General features: G+C 39.7%; 2 protein-coding genes across 3 annotated transcripts; both read right to left on the bottom strand.

The window, feature by feature from the left end:
• Positions 1–1,510: 1,510 nt before the first annotated feature.
• Positions 1,511–9,762, bottom strand: dap (cyclin-dependent kinase inhibitor dacapo). Its single transcript, XM_033331773.2, has 2 exons — positions 7,908–9,762; positions 1,511–4,600 (listed from the first exon to the last, which is right to left on the bottom strand). Exons 1-2 carry the CDS (start codon positions 8,479–8,481, stop codon positions 4,500–4,502), a joined length of 675 nt encoding a protein of 224 aa, XP_033187664.1. The 5' UTR covers positions 8,482–9,762; the 3' UTR covers positions 1,511–4,499.
• A 3,033-nt stretch (positions 9,763–12,795) lies between these two features.
• Positions 12,796–22,260, bottom strand: LOC117155613 (uncharacterized). Of its 2 annotated transcripts, none has more exons than XM_033331776.2 (3): positions 22,226–22,260; positions 13,596–13,770; positions 12,796–13,506 (listed from the first exon to the last, which is right to left on the bottom strand). In XM_033331776.2, exons 1-3 carry the CDS (start codon positions 22,243–22,245, stop codon positions 13,279–13,281), a joined length of 423 nt encoding a protein of 140 aa, XP_033187667.1. In that variant the 5' UTR covers positions 22,246–22,260; the 3' UTR covers positions 12,796–13,278. The 2 variants fall into 2 exon arrangements, with proteins under 2 accessions (XP_033187667.1, XP_033187665.1); XM_033331774.2 differs by lacking the exon at positions 22,226–22,260 and adding an exon at positions 15,863–16,100.
• Positions 22,261–22,784: the final 524 nt, after the last annotated feature.

Here is a 22,784-nt window from a genome sequence, read left to right as displayed (position 1 = left end):
CCTATTCGTTGTATATTTAACAATTATTCCAGTATACTTAAAACTATATATGTAGTACGTTCATGTAGAAAAAGTTTTCGTATCGATGTTTAGTATTTAAATCGAATTGAAAATGTAGAAAATAAATAACATATCATGTTTAACTAGTGTGAAAAAAAACTTGTACGATGTATGATGTATAAAAAGATGTGTGATAAAAGACAGGACATATTTTTATGCGTCTTCTCGAGGCACGAGACGAGTGTATATACAGATAAACATTCAAAAGAGCAGATTACAGAAAAATACACGCACTGTATTTTAAAGAATAGTCGTCTTAGTCCAAAATAACCATATAGTTCTTTATATGTATAAAAAAACAGTAAAAAATAATTTTTAAAAATTTGCCTTTCCACGTTGTTTACAGAAATTGAAGACATACGTCGATTTGGATCTATTATTGAAATTTTCAATGTTTCATTGATTGCTTGTATCTATCCAAGGAAAAAGTGTGATTCACTAAAGAAATTCTTGCATAATCCTCTGACCTCGATTTTGTATTCGCGCGACGATCCAATAACTCAAATTGATATTAAACGCGTTGCTCCGGCCAACGTTCGATGCATTATTTTCATCTGACATATAATGAGAAACGTGATTATGAAATCGCGTCAACAACCATAGATTCGTATGACAATTGAACAATTATGAAAATACATATCGTGTATGCATTTTGTATTTAAAATGAGCCAACTTTGTATCAACATCCTCCGTTCGATGTTAATTTACTTGCAAATTTGACCATACGAGGCGATCGTTGTTTGTATTTCGTGTTCATAACCATCAATTTAAAATTAATATAGCAAATTATTTTTCTTTTTTAATTCGATGTAAATCAACTTTCTTTCGATCAGGATTTATACATTTTGTAGTATTTAAGAACAAATGATTGCGATAATTATGTAAACATTTAATATACTTGTTATTATATATTTTTAATTAATACATTCTATTCGTCCTTCAAAATGTTTCGCTTTAAAACGAAAAAAAAAGAAAAATCAAATTGTCACTTACCAATGCCAAATACATGCAGGTCCAGCAGCACCTGTTTCTTAGTCAGCTTCGACTATTCTGTTGCATACAACTTCCGCCGTTGCACCTGCACCTGTCTCAATTTTTTCACTACGAATAAATTTTCAATGCTCCTGATTCAGCGTAGGGAGATTGTACAGAAGATTCTGATTGTGGATTCAGGAGATTCTAGGAAGCGTATTCTGCTGTAACAAGGAAATGATACATGTGAAAAAGGATGCCAAGGAGTCAAACTAATTACTATGAAGGGTATGAAAAGGTGTTTGATTGGTGTGGGTAAGGGAGAGACAAGGCATTATTATATCGAAAACTGAACTTCAATTTTCCTTCTACCACCACGTGTAAGTCAGATAAAGTACAATTTAACCCAACAATTTACAAATGACGTACATGTAACACAGGTTTGGATGCCAGGCGTGTAAAGAAAAGATACCAAGCATTTTTAGATAAATCTTTTTTTAATAAACATAGGCATTCACTTATGAAGGTTAGTTTTTTAGACTCTCTTACGATTATGGTTTATATAATATGTTGTCGTTACAGATAGAATTCTTACGCGAATACCAACTGGATATGAGGCACTGGGTATTTCTGCTCACCCTTTTTATTTTGACATTCACCCACACAAACAAACATCGTGCACACGTGCTCAAACATATGCAACCTTTCATACTCTTTCTATTGGGACTTTTACGTCACGTTTGAAACGCACATATACATCTATGCTTATTACAAATAAGAAGTACACGCTAAGTTATGTTTACTGAGATCATACTAATACATCACAGGGTTACATAGGCATAAGATTCTCTTTTACTATTTTTTTTCGTTTCTTTCCCGACGGCAGACTACCTTCTTCCTTATGTCGCGATCCTTTTAGATCTAACGAGATTCTATAGTCGTTTCACGCGTCTTTTTCACGCTAGGTAGGAAAAAAAAAAAAAAAAAAAGAAAATAAAAGCTAAGATCAAATTTGTCCCTTATGCACAGTCTGCCGTCGAACATCGTTTTGTTTCGATAATTCGTCATAATTTCACCTGCTTATCCGTATGAGTAGTCAACGAATTGGAAGTTTTGTCGAGGAGGAATAAAATTTAAACGTGCTCCGTACAAAACTGTTACTTCAATTTGATTTCTTATCGCGATGCTCTCATAGTACGAGTATCGTAGCCATGAAAGCGCTATTGAAACATCGAATACACAGTAACCGGTATGAAAAACGACCATTAGAATTCCACAACGAATCAGTTCTACCACTCATAGCGCACTTCGCGAGTGAACTACGAAAAAAATAGCTTGTAACCACCAGTCGTATTTTTGAATTATAATCTCAAAGTGGGAAAAGAGTGAACGGAAAAAGTGTGCACCGGGAATAGGAGGATACGATTCAAGGGGCATACTTCACAGGATGGCGTTAACAAAATTATCATAAACAAAAAGAAAAAAAAAAGAACTTGTAATAAACAGCTACCATTATAAAATCAATGTACCATTTAAGATATACAATTACATTTACATTAATATTATGTTTTGTGTAAATCCATTCACGACGAAGAAAGTAACGAAGGAAAGTTTTGGTTTGTTCCAAAATCTGTAAACAGTATGTACGTCAAACACCTCGTACTTTCGTTAACACGGTAAAAAACGATTCGAATACAAGTTGCATCCTTGCATAATTTCAAGAACCGTTTAAAGACCTCCAGAAGCTACGATTTGTATTTGTACTCGTGAAATATTTCCAAATAAACCTACGCATTCTCTTAGGTGTAAGCTGCGCAAAATTTCAGACTACTACTACCATCTCGAAGAAACAAAAAATGGTGTACGATTTCTATATAGGCTACGGAGAACTTTCAACGGCTTTGATCACGCTACACCACCAATACCTAAAATCTGATCGTAAAACATTAAAAATGCGAGTAAATTCTTCGTGATGATTTGTACAAAAAGATGAACGAAGATAGTAAAGATAATAAATTCATTTAAAAAGCCAAACGAAGATTGCGTCTTATATTTATAGAACAGCTATAAATTTGATTTTTACAGTCCATGAAATACGTAAGTAACACAATTTGATCAATGGTTTCTTTCTCATTTATAGAAAATATATTGAAAAAGATTACAATCTTCACGAAGCTTTAGATTTTTAAATATACTCTAACACTTAACGGGATTCATGGTGATGAAGTGAATAGGAAAAATGAGAATGGGAAAGCCAAATGTGATAAGGGTTCCTTCTTCGAAGGTATAAGGTAAGAAAAAAGTCGCGGGGGTGATTTGGCATCGGCTGTACTTTCTTAAAATTGTACAGGAGATCAATGCTTAAACATGGGTAACCAACTACAATCTAAATCATATCTTTCTCCCCGTTAATTGTCCTCCAGATTGGTCTCTTTTCGGCTACAAAAATATGATTGCGTTCCTTTTGTATTCTCAAATGTGTAAAAATCATGATCGAAATTTCGTCTCTTATATTTTTGTACGTTATACGTAAAAAAAAATCTAATGTCGTATGATTTCGCGACCGTTTCAAGGACACAGTCAAAACTGTCGCGAAATTCGTCCGATAGAACCAGCTTCGTTATTATTTATACGTAGATATGTATGTTCAAACATCTGTGGGTCCTCATTGAATGAAACAGTCGATGAAAACTCACAGAGTGTTGATCGAAACAGTCTCCGATTTCCAAAAATTAGCAGATCAGGATCAAGTAGTCTTTCTTGCGTAAATTTTAATAGAAACGCAATTCACTTTTACTTAATACCTATTTTTAACATGTACATATCAAGGTATTTATATATTTTTTGTCTGCTTACACTTACATCAAAATGTACCTATGTGTGCGACGACCTCGTCACTAACTTACTCTCGCTTCATATCAGAATTAAACGAACAATATATTACATTAATTAATTTCATGAAAAATTAACGTACTCACACACACTTTCTCTCTCTTCCTCTCTCTCCCTCTCTCTCTCGCTCTCTCTCTCTCTTTCTATCGTTGTATATATCCTAATCTGTGTAGCCTAATGCAAAAGAACAAAACGACACGAATGAGATATAAAAAAAGAAGAAAAAAGGAAAAAAAGGAGAGATAGCAACAACCATGGAATATCGTCCTTCTTGTATTCGTACTTCTAATTAATGTCGTTGTTGCTACTATTTTGTAAATTTCCGTGGCATGTCTACGAAAGTATACGCAATGAAACAAACGGCACTACTCCATTTCTTTTTCTCCCACCGTTTTCGCCTATATTCATGGCGGATAAATCTACGTGAATGGCACAGCCAACGGACCTCGCGCCTCCTGCCAGAGCTTCTGCCTTTCTCGTTCCTCCTGGCAGTGATGCTTCGTGTTTCCGGTCCCACTCGCGCTCCAAGGAGATGGAAGAAGACAGCGAGGCTGAAGGAGGAAGCTGGAAGGCTTTTAGCTGCGTATCTGACCCGCGTTGCGAGCGATCTTCTCCGGCGGCTCTATCATGCTCTTCGCGCTACCGTTTAGGCTACGTTTACGACTCTTCATGAAGTCTGGAAACACACAACAAACGAAACATGTATACATACGTATACCACATGTATTACACGATTTATTTTCAGTTTCGTTAATATTGTACATCAACGATACCGATAACAGGTGTTCCTGATATGTGATCAATGATGAAAACAATAACAAGTGTACGCACAAACACATACACACACGCGTACTTCCGAATCGATGTGTACAGCTGAGAAAGAAATGAATTAACCAAAAAGCATTTAAATCCGAATGCTTATAATCGCATGCAATATAAAATTTGATCTCGTGCACGATCTAGCTAGACCAATGCACGTACGTCAAATCGCATTCCCGATAACCTTACGAATACAGTACCGACTCACATGCTTATTAATTATATCGGCGACTGATAAGATACGAGCAAATCATCGTAATATTCGTTAAAGTGTTAAAGCATGCCGATACGGCTCAACACAGCGGGACAAAGAGAGATAAAAGCGAGCAAAGAATTTCGAATAAGATACATGCAATTTCATTTCTTCCATGTACGCTTTGTTTGCGAACTTCTCGTGAGTCATGATATAGGAAGCTTGCAGAAAAACACAGTCTGCGCTAGGTTGATACTCGTAATCGTGAGTCATATCACATTGCTTTCAGCACGTACCAAACACAAAACCTCTGCCTGGCCCTTTCTCCAACCAACATTTGGCGAATTTCCACGAGAAAATTCGACACATCTGTTCGATTTCCCTGACCAACCCTCTGCATCTAAATCCAAACACATTGCCACGCGACACAAATTAAGGACATTTCAGGGACATCTGTGATGCAGTCTACCTACTCCCCTTCCAATCGTTACGTTATGAATCGAGCACATAAAAATTAATAACTTCGAATGTGACACGTTATACGTTATTATTACGAAACATTATTATGCCTTAAATATCCCTGAAACTTCCATATTTTCTTATCCAATATTTCTCTCTCCCTTTTTCTACATACATCTAAAAATCTCAAATTTATTTTACGTACATTATACGTGTTATTGAACGTTGCAAAAGTAGCTTCGTTCGATATCTACGAGCAAAATCGTTGCGTGCAATTTAAATAGCTCGAACTGCACTCCACACATGCGGGTTGCAATCGTCGTGCCGACTAATCCTGATTTTAAATACCGTTCGACCCTCGTAGCGTAGTACCATCCAGAGGGTTGTTTGTCAGAGATGCACGATTGTGAGCACAGCTGATACCCCCATGCGCGTAACACGCAGGAGGTATCGCTCGCAGAACGGAACGCGCGTGCGAACAAAAGCTGATGACGGAGGGGTGTGCGGAAGAGAATGGAACGGGGGTGCGCGTTTCTATCAACCCCATATGGACTGCACAGCTGACCGCGTGCGGCTCATTAATAATGTACGTTAGGAAAATCATTTTTGCGCCCCCATCGTACTCACGATCCCAGAACGAACTCGCGTACGTTACGAAAACACACGCTCCGTCTCTGCCGTATATTTGAAAAACAGACAGGGAGTTTGCTCATCGCAAAAAGGATCCTATCGGGAGATCAAAACGCGTCCGGTGTATCGATCCTGTTAATCGAATGGCGTGCGTATCGTACGATATTATCGTCAACTAATAACGGTCACGCGCAGCACGCGACCATATTCAGTCTAGTCTCCGAATCAGTACGATGCAGGTAAATCCAATTACACGCAACTCAGTGCTGCAATTACTATTTGTCTGTCTAGGGTATATGAGATTATACTTTGGACTTTGAAAAAAAAAGAAAAAAGAGAGGAAAAAAGAAGAGTCGTCACGAACAAAATATGGACGCAATTTCACGAAGATTCCATCGATTTTACTATGTCTCGAGATAATGTTTTTTGGGATAATACCATCGAATGGGCAATTCCAAGATTCGCGAAAGGAACTCTCGGGGTATAAACAAAAGTGCGTGCGATGCTGCGGCGCAAAATGTGTTTACACGCGCGTAGATGCATGCGTGCGGGACATATGACGAGTCACGTCCAGAAATAGTCGCGTCGCGTGGGTGGTGTGCACGCCTGAATAATAAATAGGCGAAAAAAGGGGAACTAGACCGTGAGGTACGGGTCCAAACAAGATGGCCGTATGCAACATACAAACGCAACGCGGAAAATCATGTGCGACGGGAGATGTCGAACCAGACGGCGCAACGTCCATTTAATTTTTTTTTTCCCCAATGAAGAAAACAGACGATGTCTCGAGTAACCAGATGGCATCACTCGTGTCTCGTTGTCTAGACGATCGGTAGAGAAATTACGAATAATATTTATCGTTATGTCATCCTTGTTTACGTGCGCGTACGACGAATTATCAAGCGATAACTATCCGGGAAAAAAAATGTGGTGAATTTTATTCCGTAGATCTTATCAATAACTATGAAAGTCCAATTCTTTTATCTATCTTTCAATCCGTAGGTATAATTTCACTGTTCACTAGTTAAATAAGCAATCACGTTGAACTTTATCATCGACACGACTATAAACTGACACGATGCAGTATCTTTTGCAACGATCGGAGAAAATCATTAGGAACAATTTCTTTCTAAGAAAAAAGCGCGTACTCGTTCGATCAGTGACTGGATATAATTCATTTCCTAGATCAAGTGTTTTCGTAATTACGTAAATTACGATGACCTTTCGGCCGACGAATTAGATTGACCTAGGATAAGCTACTTCCCGCATAAATAATGCCAGCAAATTAACTTCGATAACATGCGTCGATTAAATAGAATAATTCAGGAAACCTCATGTCCCCGAGTATGTAATTACGTAACTTCTCGCGAACAGATTGGCGCGTGGTAAAACGGTGCGGAGAACACTGTTTTTTAACGAGTGCAACGATAATCTTAAAAGTATTTTACTTTTTGTTCGCTCGTGTTGAGTATGTAATTTATGACACAAAAATTTAGAGAAGCAAAAAGAACAAAAAAGAATGAAGTAAAAAGTGAACAATTAGTATTTTGCACGACAATGCAACGTTTGATTTATCTTAGACTTCTGGCCTATGTATGCAAATAATTAAGAGTTATCGATATCATTGCAAGTAACTATTCGACTCCAAAACATGCTATTCATTCACTGAAGAAAGAGTTAATCTCTCCCAATAGGGTTGCATTAAAAAATAAGCGAAAGAGTTCTTATAATACAGAACATAGTAACCGGCATGACGCTCTATCTCTAATGGTATCGTAAGAGTGGTAAGCGCACAGCGCACGTGCTTGTGCACGTTGCCATCCTACTCCACATCGTACACAATACAAGTGATGAGATTAAAAAAATGTATGTTATCACTTACCGGTTATGGAGGACTGTTTTCTCGTTGTGGAGGTTGATAAAACAGGGGTAGTGGGTTCAGCGATGTATATTTTCTTGTCCGAATCGAAATCGAACAAATCGTTGGTGGTTATTTCGCCGATCTGTGGTACTCTTGGCTCCTGTGGTGGCGTCCTCTCCGATTTCGATAAAATCGGAGTTACCGGAGACGAAGAATCTTTACGGAGGAATCTTGTGGTGGGCGAGGAATCTCGTAGTTTCCGAGGCGTACTAGGTGCGTGTTTCCTTAAGTAGGGCATACCTCGTAGGGCATAGGGTTCAGGCACGACATCCTGTGGTGTAACTAGCTCCCACTCGTACCTCGAATTAGCTTTTGGTATCTCCAAGTGAAAGTCAAAGCCCCATCTTTCGGCATCGAGTATGGATTGAGCGCGAAGCTCCCTTTCCGCCAATGCACGAGCTGCGGCGTGATCCACGGGTCCGAATAAATCCCTTCGAACACGGGCAAGGGCTGCTCTGTTCGGCACCGTTCGTCCTCCACCCAAATTCCTGCTCATTTCCGTCATCATCACCGGATTCAACACTCGAGCGCTCATATTTCGTTAGTCTTTCACGCCGGCAACGTTGCCGTTCTCCCTCGCAGTTACCAATAACCAAGCGTTTTCACGAATAAACAGCTTCCGTTTCTCTTCACGCAGTCACTACTTTTCTCACTCCCCGTCTCCTTCCGTCCTTCTTTCTTTCAGCGTCACTGTTTTCGATTCGCGATTCGCCACTACTGAATCTACACAACACGATCGATTTTAATAGACGCGCGGCGCTGCTTTAGAAGTCGACCTTTTTTGCATTGATTTTTGCGCGTTACATACATACGTCCCATTTACGGAGATGATTCTTCTTCCAGGAATTGTTCACAGTACGTTGAAATACTCGCGGCTCACGAAGATGTGGCAACGTTGTCGTGGCGCGACACACCGAATTTCGAATAATGGCCGTGCTCAGCGTCGCCTCGCGACTACGGTGATCGTTGAGTGGCTCGTGGGTGCACCCAACACTTTTTGACGTTGATTTTTTCACGGGGCACATCCGCGAATTCGAAGTTAGATTTAAAAACTGAGTGTATCATCGACAAGGCGAAGGGTGTACGACGAAACTAGAAAGTTTGGCAACACGGTAAACACAGTATTGCGTATCACGAAGAAAGAGCGAGAGGCAAGACAGGAAAACAGTAACAACTATCTCATATTTCATCAGAGATGGGTATACAACTCCACAGTCGGAACAACCGAAATAGATGTCAGCAATCGAACACGTTTCCAAGTTTTTTTTCTTCTCTTCTCACAGATCTGTCGCTATAGCCCGCGGGAAGAACAAACCGGCAACGTTGCTCGCACTTGCGCGTGAGCATCCAAGAGACGGCGAACGTGTTTCGACGTATTCCCGCGAAGGTTATTACCACGTTACTGTTGAAATTAAAAACTGATCGTGCATGGGCCGTCTGAGTTCACAATTATCACGTCTGTGTAATGTGAAGCACATAAATATATTACACAATATTTCTCGCTCGGCAAAAGAATATTTAGCGTAAAACGTTATTGCACACGGCCCGAAAGCACCAATATGCTGTTCGCTGACGCGGTGGGGAGCCACTGAATCGACTCTGATACTGCATAAACTCTAAATGAAAACAGTACCGCGCTTCCCGCCAAATACACGACTGTCAAGGCACGCGCGTGGTTCCAAGTTCGGCGGAAGGTCGTATACGATTGCGCAGTTATGTTGACGCTGACGAGGTACGTGCGTGTTCTGTAATGCACGGAGTTACGCGAAGACACGTTCCACACGTGTAAAGCGCTCTCTAGCGACTGAAGCATGCGCCTCTCAATGCAAGTAACCAAGCCTCTAAATACATCGGCTGTTTTCGGCTACCTTCGGTTCATTCGGTGTCACCCCTTTTTCCTCTCCGCGCGTCAGGGAGAAACGAAATAACCGCCATTTGCAGAATATAGTTCCTTCAACCTGAGCGCACAATTTCAAGCCTTTGAAAATACGTACGAGAAGGCTGTACAGTTATCGGCCCCTTCCACGGCAACATAAACGAGTAGAATGCTGATTGTAACCATCGGATGCGTCCCAGTATGCCAACCTCCATGGTAAATACCACCCAACTTTACTTTTCTGCATTCAGGGGGACTGTACTGCCGAGAAGGTTGGGATAAGTAATAGGTCACTGTTGTCTCCTTTACCACTCCCATTTTCACCACGCGCGACTGCGTTCAATGCACGATCGAATCTGTGTTTGATTCAAAGTAAAATACGATAACTTAAAAATTTGGAATTATAAAAAGCAATCTTTGAATTTCGGGTATAATGACTTCTTGCAAAGAATAGTTGCCTCGTTTAATCAACTGTAAGATAAAATTTTTTGATATATGTTTGATAAATTTATGATATACGTGTGTATGAGAAATGTACAAGTGATTAGAAGAAAAAAATGAAGCGCATTGTATGTTGACAAAGAAACGAAAAATAAACAAGTCCAGCTTTCAAAACAACGGCTGTAATCTTATCACGGACACTCGTGCGTACGTTTATTCGGCGGATTTCCATGTTTGCATGGCAGTACGTTACACACGGTGAATTTATTTGCATACTCTTCAGATTATCATCGTCATTTTATTTCAACTGATATAAGGCTACTGTCTCTAGGCACTATGGTGAGAACCAGAATATGTTTTGCAAGATGTAAAAATAAAATCTCGTCCGGTATTAATGTTCTCGACAAAGCAAAGATGAGTTTGGTAAGCAGTATTCGTATCTACTAATTATAAGTCTGACTTCTTACATATTTGAATTTATTGATTCAGCGAATTGTTTGCATTTAAATAACAACTATGCTTTTAAATATTTCAATGATTGATGTAAATATTTATATCTTTATACAGGAATGAACATAAGTATTGATTCATTAACATTATGTAAATATAAAAAGTGAATTCGTATTTACTCGTTAAGCTTTAGGTATGTGACAGTTGATGATTTTTAAGTAATAGATGTTTATTGCGGCGCTGCTAAGAGAAGATACGAAATAAACGAGGTGAATCGACACTTTTCAATGATAATTGTCAATTTACCTCGTTGTTGTTCTCGTGGCCTAAATCGTGTCTCGTATGGAAGGCAATGGGGAAATAGTTTTCTGTCGCGTACGAAGCAACTCGCGTTGAACGAACCGTACATAGACGATCGCCGCAACCAATCAGGGAACCCGTGTGCCAAGTAACGTTGAATAGTGTTAGTGTATATCCGTCTGGTAGAATATGGCTGACCAACTGGCGCTACTGTACATTCGCGGGAAGTTTTAAATGTTCGAACCTAATAAAATTCGAAGAATAACTTCGTACATATTATCTTTATGTTATATCGATCACGTCTTCTTTATAAACGTTTAAAGGGACTCAAAGAAAAATGTCTCTTTGCTCATCTTGAGAATATTTTTTCATCTGTAATATTTTACCGTTACTATCCAATTATTCTTTTGTCCTTAAGATATATTCTTTATATTGTATATTACGGATAACTACTTTATCGAAAATGAACAAAGATGAAAAACATAAAAATGTGTGAGAGATGTATTCGGAGCGGAGCAGATTCTCATGAGAGGACTGCAAAGCTTGTTGTCGAAAATGAAAATCCCACGCAACATCCAGGAAGTGGTGAGGGTGGCACCGGATGCATCTCAATGAGGGGAGAACGAGCGAATGAGTCGCGTAAAACAATCCTTTTTGCGTTTCGCAAAGACTACCGTCTCTCTTTCATCTGCGGTTAGGTGGGGTACCCGTTTAGCAAGGTATTCCGTTGCACAGGTGTTTTCTCATGGTTTGTCGTAAACGAAGGATGGAAAATAAATATGCACCGTTTCCTCTTATAACGTTTTCTACGTCCATCTCTCAAACGATGAGCTTAGGTCTATTCTAGATTACTTCTCAAGGAAACCTTGTGTTATACATCCCGAATAGACGACCGGAAGACGCGTGGCTGCGTCTGTATCACTGTGTTTACTACCAAAAGACTCACCTGTTCCATCAGTAAAAGTATTTCACTATCAAATCCAAGTTTATCGTTGGTATATGTATGTTATCTCGTCGCGTGCACGCCGCCATAGAGTGAAAATGTAGCCGTGATAAATCATCTGATTCGAGACCAAGGTGGTGGTTTGAAACTGAGGATGAGGACGAGAATGAACGAAATTTTTTTTTTAATAGAATGACTGTCCATTTTGTCCAATAGAAAGTTCTTTGTAAGGATCATTCATTGATACTTCATTAGCGATAGCCGTTAGTACATACACATATAGTTGTTCAGCATAGAAGTATTGAATGGTTGAGGGGGCGAACAATGAAGATGGTGCACGTTATACGCAAATATCTTTTGTCGTACTCGCGATTGTACCCACTTCCGTGGGAATTCGCGGAACGGAAGTGCAATTTCTGGCAATGGGTACACCGCCATCATCGTGGCCAGCTTCCATAGCGCGAGTAAAGTGAAAAAAAAAAGAACGATTCTTAAGAAACGATGCCAGGTGCACACGCTGCCTTCTCACGAGAACTTGAGATTAAGTTTAAGGAATCGTGATACTCGTGGAATCAAGTGTAACTAGCGCCGGCATTAGTAATCGTTACATTTTAACGACGTCATTCTATAGCAGAGGGATGCTTCATTCGTCGGTATCATTTCTTCGGTAGATACATACAGCAGATGTGTCATCTTATTCTCGTGCCTAAGATTCAGGTCACACATAAGTCATGCACCATGTGCTTCCAACCATCCGTCTGTATGAATCTCGTGTCGCAGTTGCTTTGTTTTATTAAAACGTAGGAGAAATGAAAAGCATTTGGAAATCACACACAGGATTATAAAGTTATAGATAAATATAATATATTATTTCATCTATCTATAAAAAGTACAAGGTCATCTGTATAATTTATCCACATTATAATATCATTCGTTTACTAATCACATATATAACAATATTAAATAATCATGTAAAATGGAATAAAATCAAGATAAATAATACAATAACAAATATCACGACAAATGATCTCGAACATTCGATTGTCGAATTGTCGTTACGAGTGAGAATTTTTAATAATTTAAATAAAAAAATTAACTTTGGTTTACTAGCTCCTCAGACACTAAATCGTGTCTATTCTGACTAGAAGTCGAATCAGTGTTTTTTGCGATCAATAACTTCGCAATTTCTATCCGAACTTTACTTATTCCAATTTAGTCAACTTCATAGTACAAAACTTGTTTTCTGGTTCCATTGACAAAAAGGAACTTTTTGCATCAGCAAAAAAGTCAGCATGAGCAAAGTATTTTGTAATTACGTACGTTCACGTACTATCAGTCATTTTTTCGTCATCTTTGCCTTCCACGTGGTCCTGCATCGTAATGTCATCGTCTTGCACGTCTTCTTCTTGCATCGTTTGTAAATTTTCTATTCGATTTTTTGCCTCTAACGGATTACAGATTTCATTTCCGTGCTGGTCAAGTTTCACCCATACATAACGACCAGGTAGAGGTTCTTCTTTCTCGAAGTCGAAATTCCACCTTTCCTTAGCCTGTTTTCAAAAAGAAAATACAATCCAAAGAAAATTCAATCAATAAATCACTCCCGATCAAGATGAATTATGTCTGATTTATTACGCACGTTTTCTCGATTTTTTCGTGTCTCTTCAAAAAAACAGTTGTCCTCGACACCAGAATTTCGTACCGATTCCGTTTCGTTATCATCGTCTTCGTCTTGAAAAAGTCTTCTTCGCACGCTACGGAGTCTTCTTCCCTCTTGTATATCGATGTTTGGATATTGCATCATGAGTCGAGCCCTTCGCACATTCAGATTAAGTTTACGTTAAAAAGAAAGAATCGGAGAAAGAGAAACGATTCGTTCGAGTCAAGTTACTGGTAATAAATTAAAGAAAGCTATGACAAATATATGATAGAAGACTAAAATGTTATGCAGAGAAACGAAAGTGACATGCTATGCATAAACAGGGATAAGGGAATTCTCAAGAGTATATGACAACTTTAGTTACTAATGCTACGCACGATTTAGCATAGATAATAGTTCTTTGTAGTGTGTAAACAATGTGATTGTATCGTGACTTGCCGCGTTGCAGAGTATGCAAGCCTGCGCACGTGTGTTGGCAAACGAGAAAGAAAGAACAGAAGAGAAATCTATAGCACTCTCGGTCAATGTGCCGTTGAACGGATGTATTGGAATGCATATCACTTCCTGTACGAACGTAAGATTGCATACGGGATAATAGATGTTATTCAACTTATAAACGAGATAAACTTTTACGTATGACATCAAATCTTTGATGAATTACAGTTTCTCAGGCGAATATTGCTAATGTAATTTCTTTTCTAAAAACGACTGTTTCTTCGAGTCTTCTCTACAAAAACCATACGAATAGTTGCTATCAACGTTAATCCTCTACATTGCTATCACGCGAAACCAGGCATTACTATCTTAACGTTTTGTTTCTATGCTCGATCATAAACTGGTTTTATATCGGAACTTTCGCTAATATCTAATGAACCTCTTGCTTCCCAATCAACTTGAAATACTTACGAGACAGGCAACCACTAATGTTAGACATCTAGTTGAATTTGGTATCCCAGAATGAAAGTTGAATACGAGCAAAGGATGCAACATTGTATCAAGGCAATTGGTTTTCTTTTTTTCTAAGGTTATACACACAAAAAGAGAAACAAACGTGTGTAACAAATTACAGTCAATTCAATTTGACTTTACTGCGTTAGTTAATTCTTTTAAGATTAATTGTTCGTATACGTCGTTAATCACAAACTGCAAAAGTTGTCGAGCTACAAAAAAACATTCATTTTATTCCTATTCATTATCGGACTGGCCATTGTAAATAATGAATACTTGCAAGTTTAAAGTATGCAAATCAATATTTTTTCACGATTATTCAACGTTAATCAATAACGCGCAAAACTTACTATGGAATAAATCTAAGAATAAACATGTAGCATAAATCATGCAATGAATGACTCAACGAAAACACCCTCGGTAAATCAGAGAATCCGTGCTGACAAGCATGCACCTGTTCGACCTTTAAATTTGTTGTTTTCGGTAACGATATTTTATATTACAAATCAATTTATTCATAACGAGGATCTCTATAAACAAATGTCGCTAATTATATTATTTGCATTGTTAAAATTTTATCAATAAAAATTGATGTCGTGCATGATCTGTTCACCGGCTGTAAAACCGGCTGATAAGGAAAAGGTTAAAGTTCACATTGAAAATATCAATTCATGCAGAATGTTTCCAAGGTCTTGTGCACTAATCAAAGTATTAGTATTCATTCTTGCCGTGATTTTCATTTACTCACTGTCCGTGAAAGAAAATTGTCGTAGATTCAACGCGCGAATTTTTTTTATCACAGATCACAAATCACAGGTCACAGACACGTTAACACGTAATACAGTTCAGTCTGGTCTCATCCTGTAATCGAAACGACGCGTGTTTTCCTTCCTCGAAAATCCGTCTCTACGGTGAACTGTCAGCTAGCGAAAAGTTCTTAGGTTGAATAGCAACGCGATCGATAATTCCATCGTTTTCGTCGGGGGTGTGGACTGGTACTAAAGTACGAGGGGGTATTTTAGTGCGCGCGCACATTGCAACGAGAAATACTGTCAGTGCGCATTCGCACGGATATCGATATGTGACACTCAATATACATACATCTATGTGCAATAATATCTCTCTATCGTTGTACTGGATCGCTCAATGGTTACCGTTCGATCGTTATATATGTATATCGATCTTCTTTTTTCTTCCTTTCATTGAAAATACGTTGCACATATGGCCAAGTTAGAATATGCGATTTTTAGTGATATTAGCAAATAACGGGATTATTTTACACGACCTTGAAAACTAACCTGGATCGTTCGCTCGTTACTTCTCGATTTCCGGAGATATTCTGGTTTGTATCCGAATTCGAATCCGTATTGCATTTTGACTTCATATCCATCGACTTTGAGAGACACTACTGACATTAAACTGACTACGCTGAGAGCTCGATAAGTGCACAAAGAGGAGCGATTAGAATTGCACGCGAGGAACAGAGACGATGCAGCTGGTGCAAAGCTTAAACTGCGACTGACGGAAAGTCGGAATAGTTACTTGTATCCCAGGTGCAGCTGAGTAGCCTAGATTCTTCTTGCAGACTATTACTTATGTAGTGCAACAGACGCCTGCGCTAATACCCATTAACTGAATGATTGTCCGCATGGTGCGCAATAATACTAAATGGTGCAATTGATGAAAAAGATGATACATAATAATCTATAATATACGAAGTGACTCACGCAACTACGAACTAAGCCATGGTCCTGGAACTTTTTCTAAAACAAAATTTCCAATGATGCATGGTCTGATGAAGATTTTCTTTTGACGATTTTAAGGTCGCCATTATCTTTGTAAGTGGAACTTTCAACTTTTTTTTAACACATTAATCGACGTATCTTTTTATGCTCTATAAAAAGGTATTATGGCGCTCAGGCCGAGAAATGGTTACTTTGCAAGGTATTTTAATTTTAATTTTATACTTATCGTACGAAAGACAAGGAAAACGTAAACGTAAAAGTACAATGCGTTACGTGTTTCTTTTCTATCTTCTATTTCAGAGCTACAGTTTGTTGGTCATACAAAATATTCTGTAGATAAATATGTGATATATATACACAAAAGTAATACGAAGTAACCCATGTATTCGCGGATCGATGTCATCCATTAGGAAGAAACTCTAGCACCTTTCTGATGACGAAAATTATCGATTTTCCAACGAATAATATCTATCTTCGAGGAATCGATGAACATGACAACGTAAAAGGGGGTGATCGTTCGACGAATAGTTTTTCTCGATGGATCGTATGCCCGATCGGAAGTTATATCGATGTCACCGGGATAGAGTATCGAATTGTTATTCTCAAGCGGTAAACTGATCGTTCGAAAGCAATCGATCAATATTTGCGAGCTGGAATAAAATCGAACGAACCACGAGGGCGAGTTGTTTGGAGCAAGGAAAGAGGTTTGCTGTTCGCGTTGCCAAGGAGAAAAACTGAAACGTTTCCGTGAGAGTATAGTTGGTAGAATGGCGGGAAGTAGAACGGTAGGAAATTCTCACATATAGATACTCGTATTCTCCGGAGAATTCTTCGAAGGTTGTAAAAAAGCGGCAGCTGAGAGAGCAACCTCCTAGCAGCTCGATCGTCGAACATCTTCTTTTCTCGTTTTCCTTTGCCTTTTACACTTCCTTCGATGATTCGACCTCTCTTAACGGCTCCAGAACAACCGTCGCTTACCATACCGTTCCGGGCCGGTGTTCCGCGTCGTAACTTCCGAGGAAATTGCTTCAACTAGATCGCGCATAAATTTTGCCTCTTGCCTTTTTTCTGTTCTTTCTCGTGACTCTGTAGCAACCAGCCAGATACGTGAAAAAAAATGTTTTAATACGTTTCGTCAAAATCGTCGCGAAGCGCGTATATCAATTTTTTTCTACCGTTCTGGTATATAGAATCGATCTTATAAATATCTCCCACGTATCTTGACCATTGGCGAGAAGACTGACTGACAAGACCTTACAGGTGATCAGTTCCTATAAAGAGTGTTTAGTAAAAAGACTTTTCACGTATCTCTTGTATCTATATCACGTATCATGATTCTCGTTTAAACCGTGTTCTCGCGGTTTGTCGACTCGTTTCTTCCCTAGCAACCCACGCAGCTGTCGATCATCGACGACGAGCACGCCTTTCGAAACGCTTCGACCAGCAGGAGCGCTTTTAAACGGTGCCATCAATATTTTGCGTACCCAGCGACAGCTGATATTTCAAATTTTTCGCTCGACCCCACCTCTCGAATTTCAACGAACCCTATCGACGAGGAAAAAAGATGTATCGATGTTAAAAGATAGCCAGATGCAGACTCGTGTTATTCTTTCATATCGTTCTAATCGTTGTTAGTTTAACTTTAACTTGTATTTGATACACTTCTGCAACGAGTAATCATAATAAAAATAAAATCGTTAATAAGAATAAAATCACCGCTGAATAAGACATAAGATTAATGGCTCGTATCGCTATAATCGAAAGCCATAAAAGAGAACCATTAAGATAAAAGCAAATGTAACACGTTCTTCGCGGAATTTGCTTAATTTCATCTAAACGAATACGAAATAGCAAAGAACGAATCGAGTGTGTTGCTATCTATGTTTGCTAGCTATGTTGTTAATTATTCCGCTTGAATTATACTGACAAATGATTTCTTACTGGATGGCTCAAAGAAATCTTTCATCGAGGAAACGTTCTGTGGTCGCTCCGATGTTCGATACGGTGCAGTTCATTTGCATTCTTAACGTTCGTGGATCGCATCAGTCGTACAGATAATTATCCAGTCAAGGTGATCGCTAAAGTATAGTTGGTTGGATTGGGAGTAGAAAAATTCTTGATCTAGCGGTACGGGAAATTGATTATTGGAAAGCGTCCAGGTTAAAGTTTGCAGTGTTCACAATCAGCTTGAACGTTTCACGCGTGTGACCAGCATGAACATGTCCAGTTGATGAGCGTGTCTGATTAATATTAACGCTAGAGAAGCGAACCGTTACAGACCAAAAAAGAAGTACAACTGTAAACGCATTTTTTTACGGAACATCCAAACTCCCGTTCGAATTAATTCCAAGTGAATAGTGTATTTTGACGTAAACGATCTCTCACCTCTCGTAATTGGAATTTCGCCAAACAATTGCTAAGCGAAAGTTAACGAACGATATCGAAACAACTCTTTAAGTTTAATCGTGTCCTTGCCTTGGTTTGTTATCAACATCATGAAAATCGTATAGTTTTTCTTGATACCATTCGCTCGTATCGAACGTTCGATCGTCGAAACGATCGAAAGTTGTCGACATCGAATGAAGAATCGTGTTTTATAGTCGCACAAACGACTGTCATTGTCATAACGGTGTTGGTCATCGGACGAGACACGTCGCACTTTCTTTTCCGTTTTTTTCATTCGCACGAAATTGTCGCAGACCTTTTTCATCCTTGAAATCACTTGATCAAACATCGCACTGGAAGCCGTTCGACTTTAATTCCCTTATCGATAATTGTACGAGCACGGTAAATTTGTTTTACATAATTCGCGAACACGAGATAGGTTCGACGATAAAAAAGAATTTAACATCGGTAACCTGTAATTTCTCCGCAAACACGCGCGAGTCTCGTTCTGGCTAAAATATCACTTGTTTCTCGTTTGCTCACGAATCACGCAGTTTTTACAGTCTTCCGGCAACGCGGCATTTTAATCGAAACGATCGTTGAGATCGCATACGGTTCACGGTAAATCGCGCCCTCCTCAAACGATCGCATACAACAAATACCAAGCCGTTCTTATGAATGGAATGCATATTCATTCATTCCTTCGCAATATCGATGCACGTGTTGTTTGCCACGGATTTCAACATATGCTAAAATCTTTTTCGCCAACTGTCGCTTCCTGCATGTATCCACGGACCTTGAAATGTATTCCCGCCAAAAGGAATCACCTCGGTCACGCTCCGTTCGACGATGAAACGTGCAAAAAGAAAGCGGTGCTGCTATATAGAAAGGAAGCCGGACCTGTCTTTCCGATTCCGTCCCATTTCGACTACGGACGGTTCAGATCCCGAACTTCCTGCGAATAATACCCTAACCTTCTCGCTCGACAACCTTACGATCGATCAAAACACGTTTGCTCATTTTCTTGTCCTTTGTACGCGTTCGAGAATCGCGTTAAATGACTCTGATGCCGAAAGTGCTTCGATATCTCGAGACCTTTATGAAAAGAGGCAAAATAAATAGAACGAACCCTACCCATTAGGGACCAGACTGCACGACTTGGCGACACCCTTAAAAATTATTCCGTTCTTCCGACGTATGTGCTTTATCCTCTTTAAACGTCGCTTGGATCGTTACGGAGGGTCTCGTACAATTCGGAACGCCCTCGGGAATGTTTCCTGTCGGACGTTTTCATCCAGAGACGGACGTGTTTCCAGGGGCGAAAAGTTACGGTAGGAAAGCGAACGACGACTCACGTGTGACCAATCTGTCTCTGCGTCGCGTCGTCAAGAGACATTTATAGAAACAGGGAGACGGTGATGTCGGACAGCATGAGATACAAGAAACACACGCAAAAAGAGATAAGTCGGTGCGATTCAAGCGAATTGAAAATAGTTGAGATTAATTAGAGCGATGAGATTGAGATCACGTATCCTATGCAAAGCGGCTAATCGTGTTCGCTTTTGTTATGTCAGACGATTCGATAGCTTGAGCGTAATCGCTTTAAAATATGTACCCATTATCGGACCTGCTGATGGAATAACATTAACCACAGCACAATTAACGACTGAGTTATGCTTGTAAATGAACGGCACAAGATTATCAGTTACCTGTAATTCAAGTATACATATAATTACTTATGCTCGTTAGTGGAAGAGTTTTCATAATGGCTTGGAAACGCGCATAGGAAAGTTATACGCAGCGTGTTCCGTAAACAAGAATTATTAAAAGTTCATTAACCGGGCATTCCAGGCACGATATAACAACAAAAAACCATTCTACGAATCGTATGGTATATGTAAATACCATTCCTGGCAATAAGATTCACTCTATCGGTATAACTCTAATGATCTTTATGGACTCGCTGTCACCTTGTTAATCGATTTAAAACTCTACTCCAAGAATCGTCTTTCGCGACACGTATTTGCGTCCGTTACAAACATTTAACGATTAACACGGTGATCGATGAATCATTATTCGGAAGTTGACACAGTTTCTCTTCCTCTTTCGATTCCTATTCGACAGGAAGTTTTACAATTGCGATTGTAAATTCAAGACAATGAATGGTTCTGAAAATAGGTTAAACCACCCACTGCTGGTCGCGAATCTAGACGCCTCTTCGGCTTTTCCGTCGATTCTATGGACGAAAATAGATTCACGTAGGTCGCGGACGCAGCTGCGGATTTCTATCTAACATTTATTTCGTGTTCGCGTACCGTTCGCCCATTTGCGGCAGGTCAGTGACGTTACTCAGCCCACGTATCGCCTAACAAATGACACTCTTCCCCGACTTTCCATTGCAGAAATACAAGCATTCGAAAGTGACGCGTCGCGTGGACTCGATGAATTTTACGACCACCCTTTGCCGCGAGACGGCCTCTTACAGCTTTTTACCACTACGCCCACAAATTTCCAAACGTGTGTTTCATTTCATCAATAAATCGAATCAAAACATTCGACTCTATTCTACCTATCCTAGCTGGCCGTACCACTCGACTTGGTATCATCCGTTTGTTTCTCATTGATAGAGCAAAACTTGCGTTTCTCGTTCGTCGAATCCAATTTCCTTTTACTTCTTCCGCTACGGGGTTCATAAATGGGAGATAAGAAAGTGAAAAGGACATATACTCGCCGTCTCCTGACCTACTAGACTTCTGAACGATTTTTATGAAATTTCGAATCTTCTATTACTATATTATCCATCGCCTTGGAATTTAACGACGTGACTCATTACCTGCGCTGTTCCGTTAAGCAATTCTATACTTCAATGTATAGATTCTCTTCGTATTATTCTACCAACAATGACATACTCCGATGGATACTGTTTTCGCCGAGATAGTTAAAGTAAAGAGAAAGGTGTCTCCTGGTTGCTGTGGGTGCATTCAACCTGTTCGGAATTTAAAACCCTCGCACAATAACCTCTCCTTTCGTACGCAGAGAAATCCAAGACTCGTCTTGTGAACTCGAGGAGCACAGGAAAGACCAAACCAACGATGTAACGTTACACTGTTAAATCCCGTATGAAACGTTAGTCACCAGTACTCTCTTCTCGTGAGTTACCGGATGCAGGAACGACCGCAATATGACAGGATCTCTGGTCGCCGGAGGGATGTGTCTTATCGCTAGGAAAAACCGTCATGCGACGTTCGAGTTCCATCTATGAACGTGAAAACTGGGTACCTATGCGTACCGCGATACTAGATTCAATCGAAACGAGTCTACATCGATTTATCGTTAAACGTCAAATTTGCAATTTTTTTCCTTGGGATCGCGCGTTTACTCGTGGTTAATAAGGGAAAGATGATAAAATCGAAAGTCAAAGCGAGATAGTCGTTCTAAACACAATCGTGCGCCGTCCCAGTTTTCACTAGGGCACGGGAGTTAGCAAAGCGTTACAAGCATTCGCGATATCGCGTACCGCTATGGCCTCACCTGTGTCTCGCAGCCAGCATGTTGACAAAAGATTCGGATCCTGGAGGCGTTTCGCGATAGAACCGTTCTGCGCAACGTTTCACGCAGTAACTGAAGCTTTGGCTCCTTTATGAGGTGCAGAACGCGCTTGCAGCGCTTCCACGTTTTAAAACCCCTCGTGCATCGAACTGCATTCCATACGCTTAATCCATCTACGTATGTCTATTTATAAGTGAAAGAGCGTGTGGCCCTCTGCTCTTCGATACACCACCACCATATGTACACACGGGCTATACGTGACGTATACGCAGAACCTTGTACACGTGCTACGTTGATGCGGTGTATGCGCTTTTAACTCAGAGAAAGGAAGTCTATTTCCGGAAAAAAGGCAGTACCACGAAATGTGAAGAAGCACCCGGTCTGCAGTACCATCGAGGACGAAAAAGTCGTTTGGTTTGTGGATTAGACTTCGGTTAAAAATAATTCAGTTGCAGACGCGAGGTAATCGGAAGGGTTCGGTGCTTGGAGGATTATTTTTGGCTTGGTTTCTCTCGATAAAACAGAAAGGCGATCATTTCGT

Source organism: Bombus vancouverensis, chromosome 6 (assembly GCF_051014615.1).
Source record: "Bombus vancouverensis nearcticus chromosome 6, iyBomVanc1_principal, whole genome shotgun sequence".
In the NCBI taxonomy this organism is placed as follows: domain Eukaryota; kingdom Metazoa; phylum Arthropoda; class Insecta; order Hymenoptera; family Apidae; genus Bombus; species Bombus vancouverensis.
Note: the sequence above shows the minus strand (reverse complement) of the source record. Positions and strands in the feature narration are given on the sequence as shown.

Excerpts from the sequence above, each read along its gene's own strand:
- dap (XM_033331773.2), bottom strand. The coding sequence starts at position 8,481 with ATGAGCGCTCGAGTGTTGAATCCGGTGATGATGACGGAAATGAGCAGG. Across the intron at positions 4,601-7,907 it reads AAAACAGTCCTCCATAACCG|ACTTCATGAAGAGTCGTAAA; the intron begins GTAAGTGATAAC and ends GTGTGTTTCCAG.
- LOC117155613 (XM_033331774.2), bottom strand. The coding sequence starts at position 15,954 with ATGGATATGAAGTCAAAATGCAATACGGATTCGAATTCGGATACAAAC. Across the intron at positions 13,771-15,862 it reads GTAACGAGCGAACGATCCAG|GGCTCGACTCATGATGCAAT; the intron begins GTTAGTTTTCAA and ends GAATGTGCGAAG. Across the intron at positions 13,507-13,595 it reads CACGAAAAAATCGAGAAAAC|GCTAAGGAAAGGTGGAATTT; the intron begins GTGCGTAATAAA and ends TTTTGAAAACAG.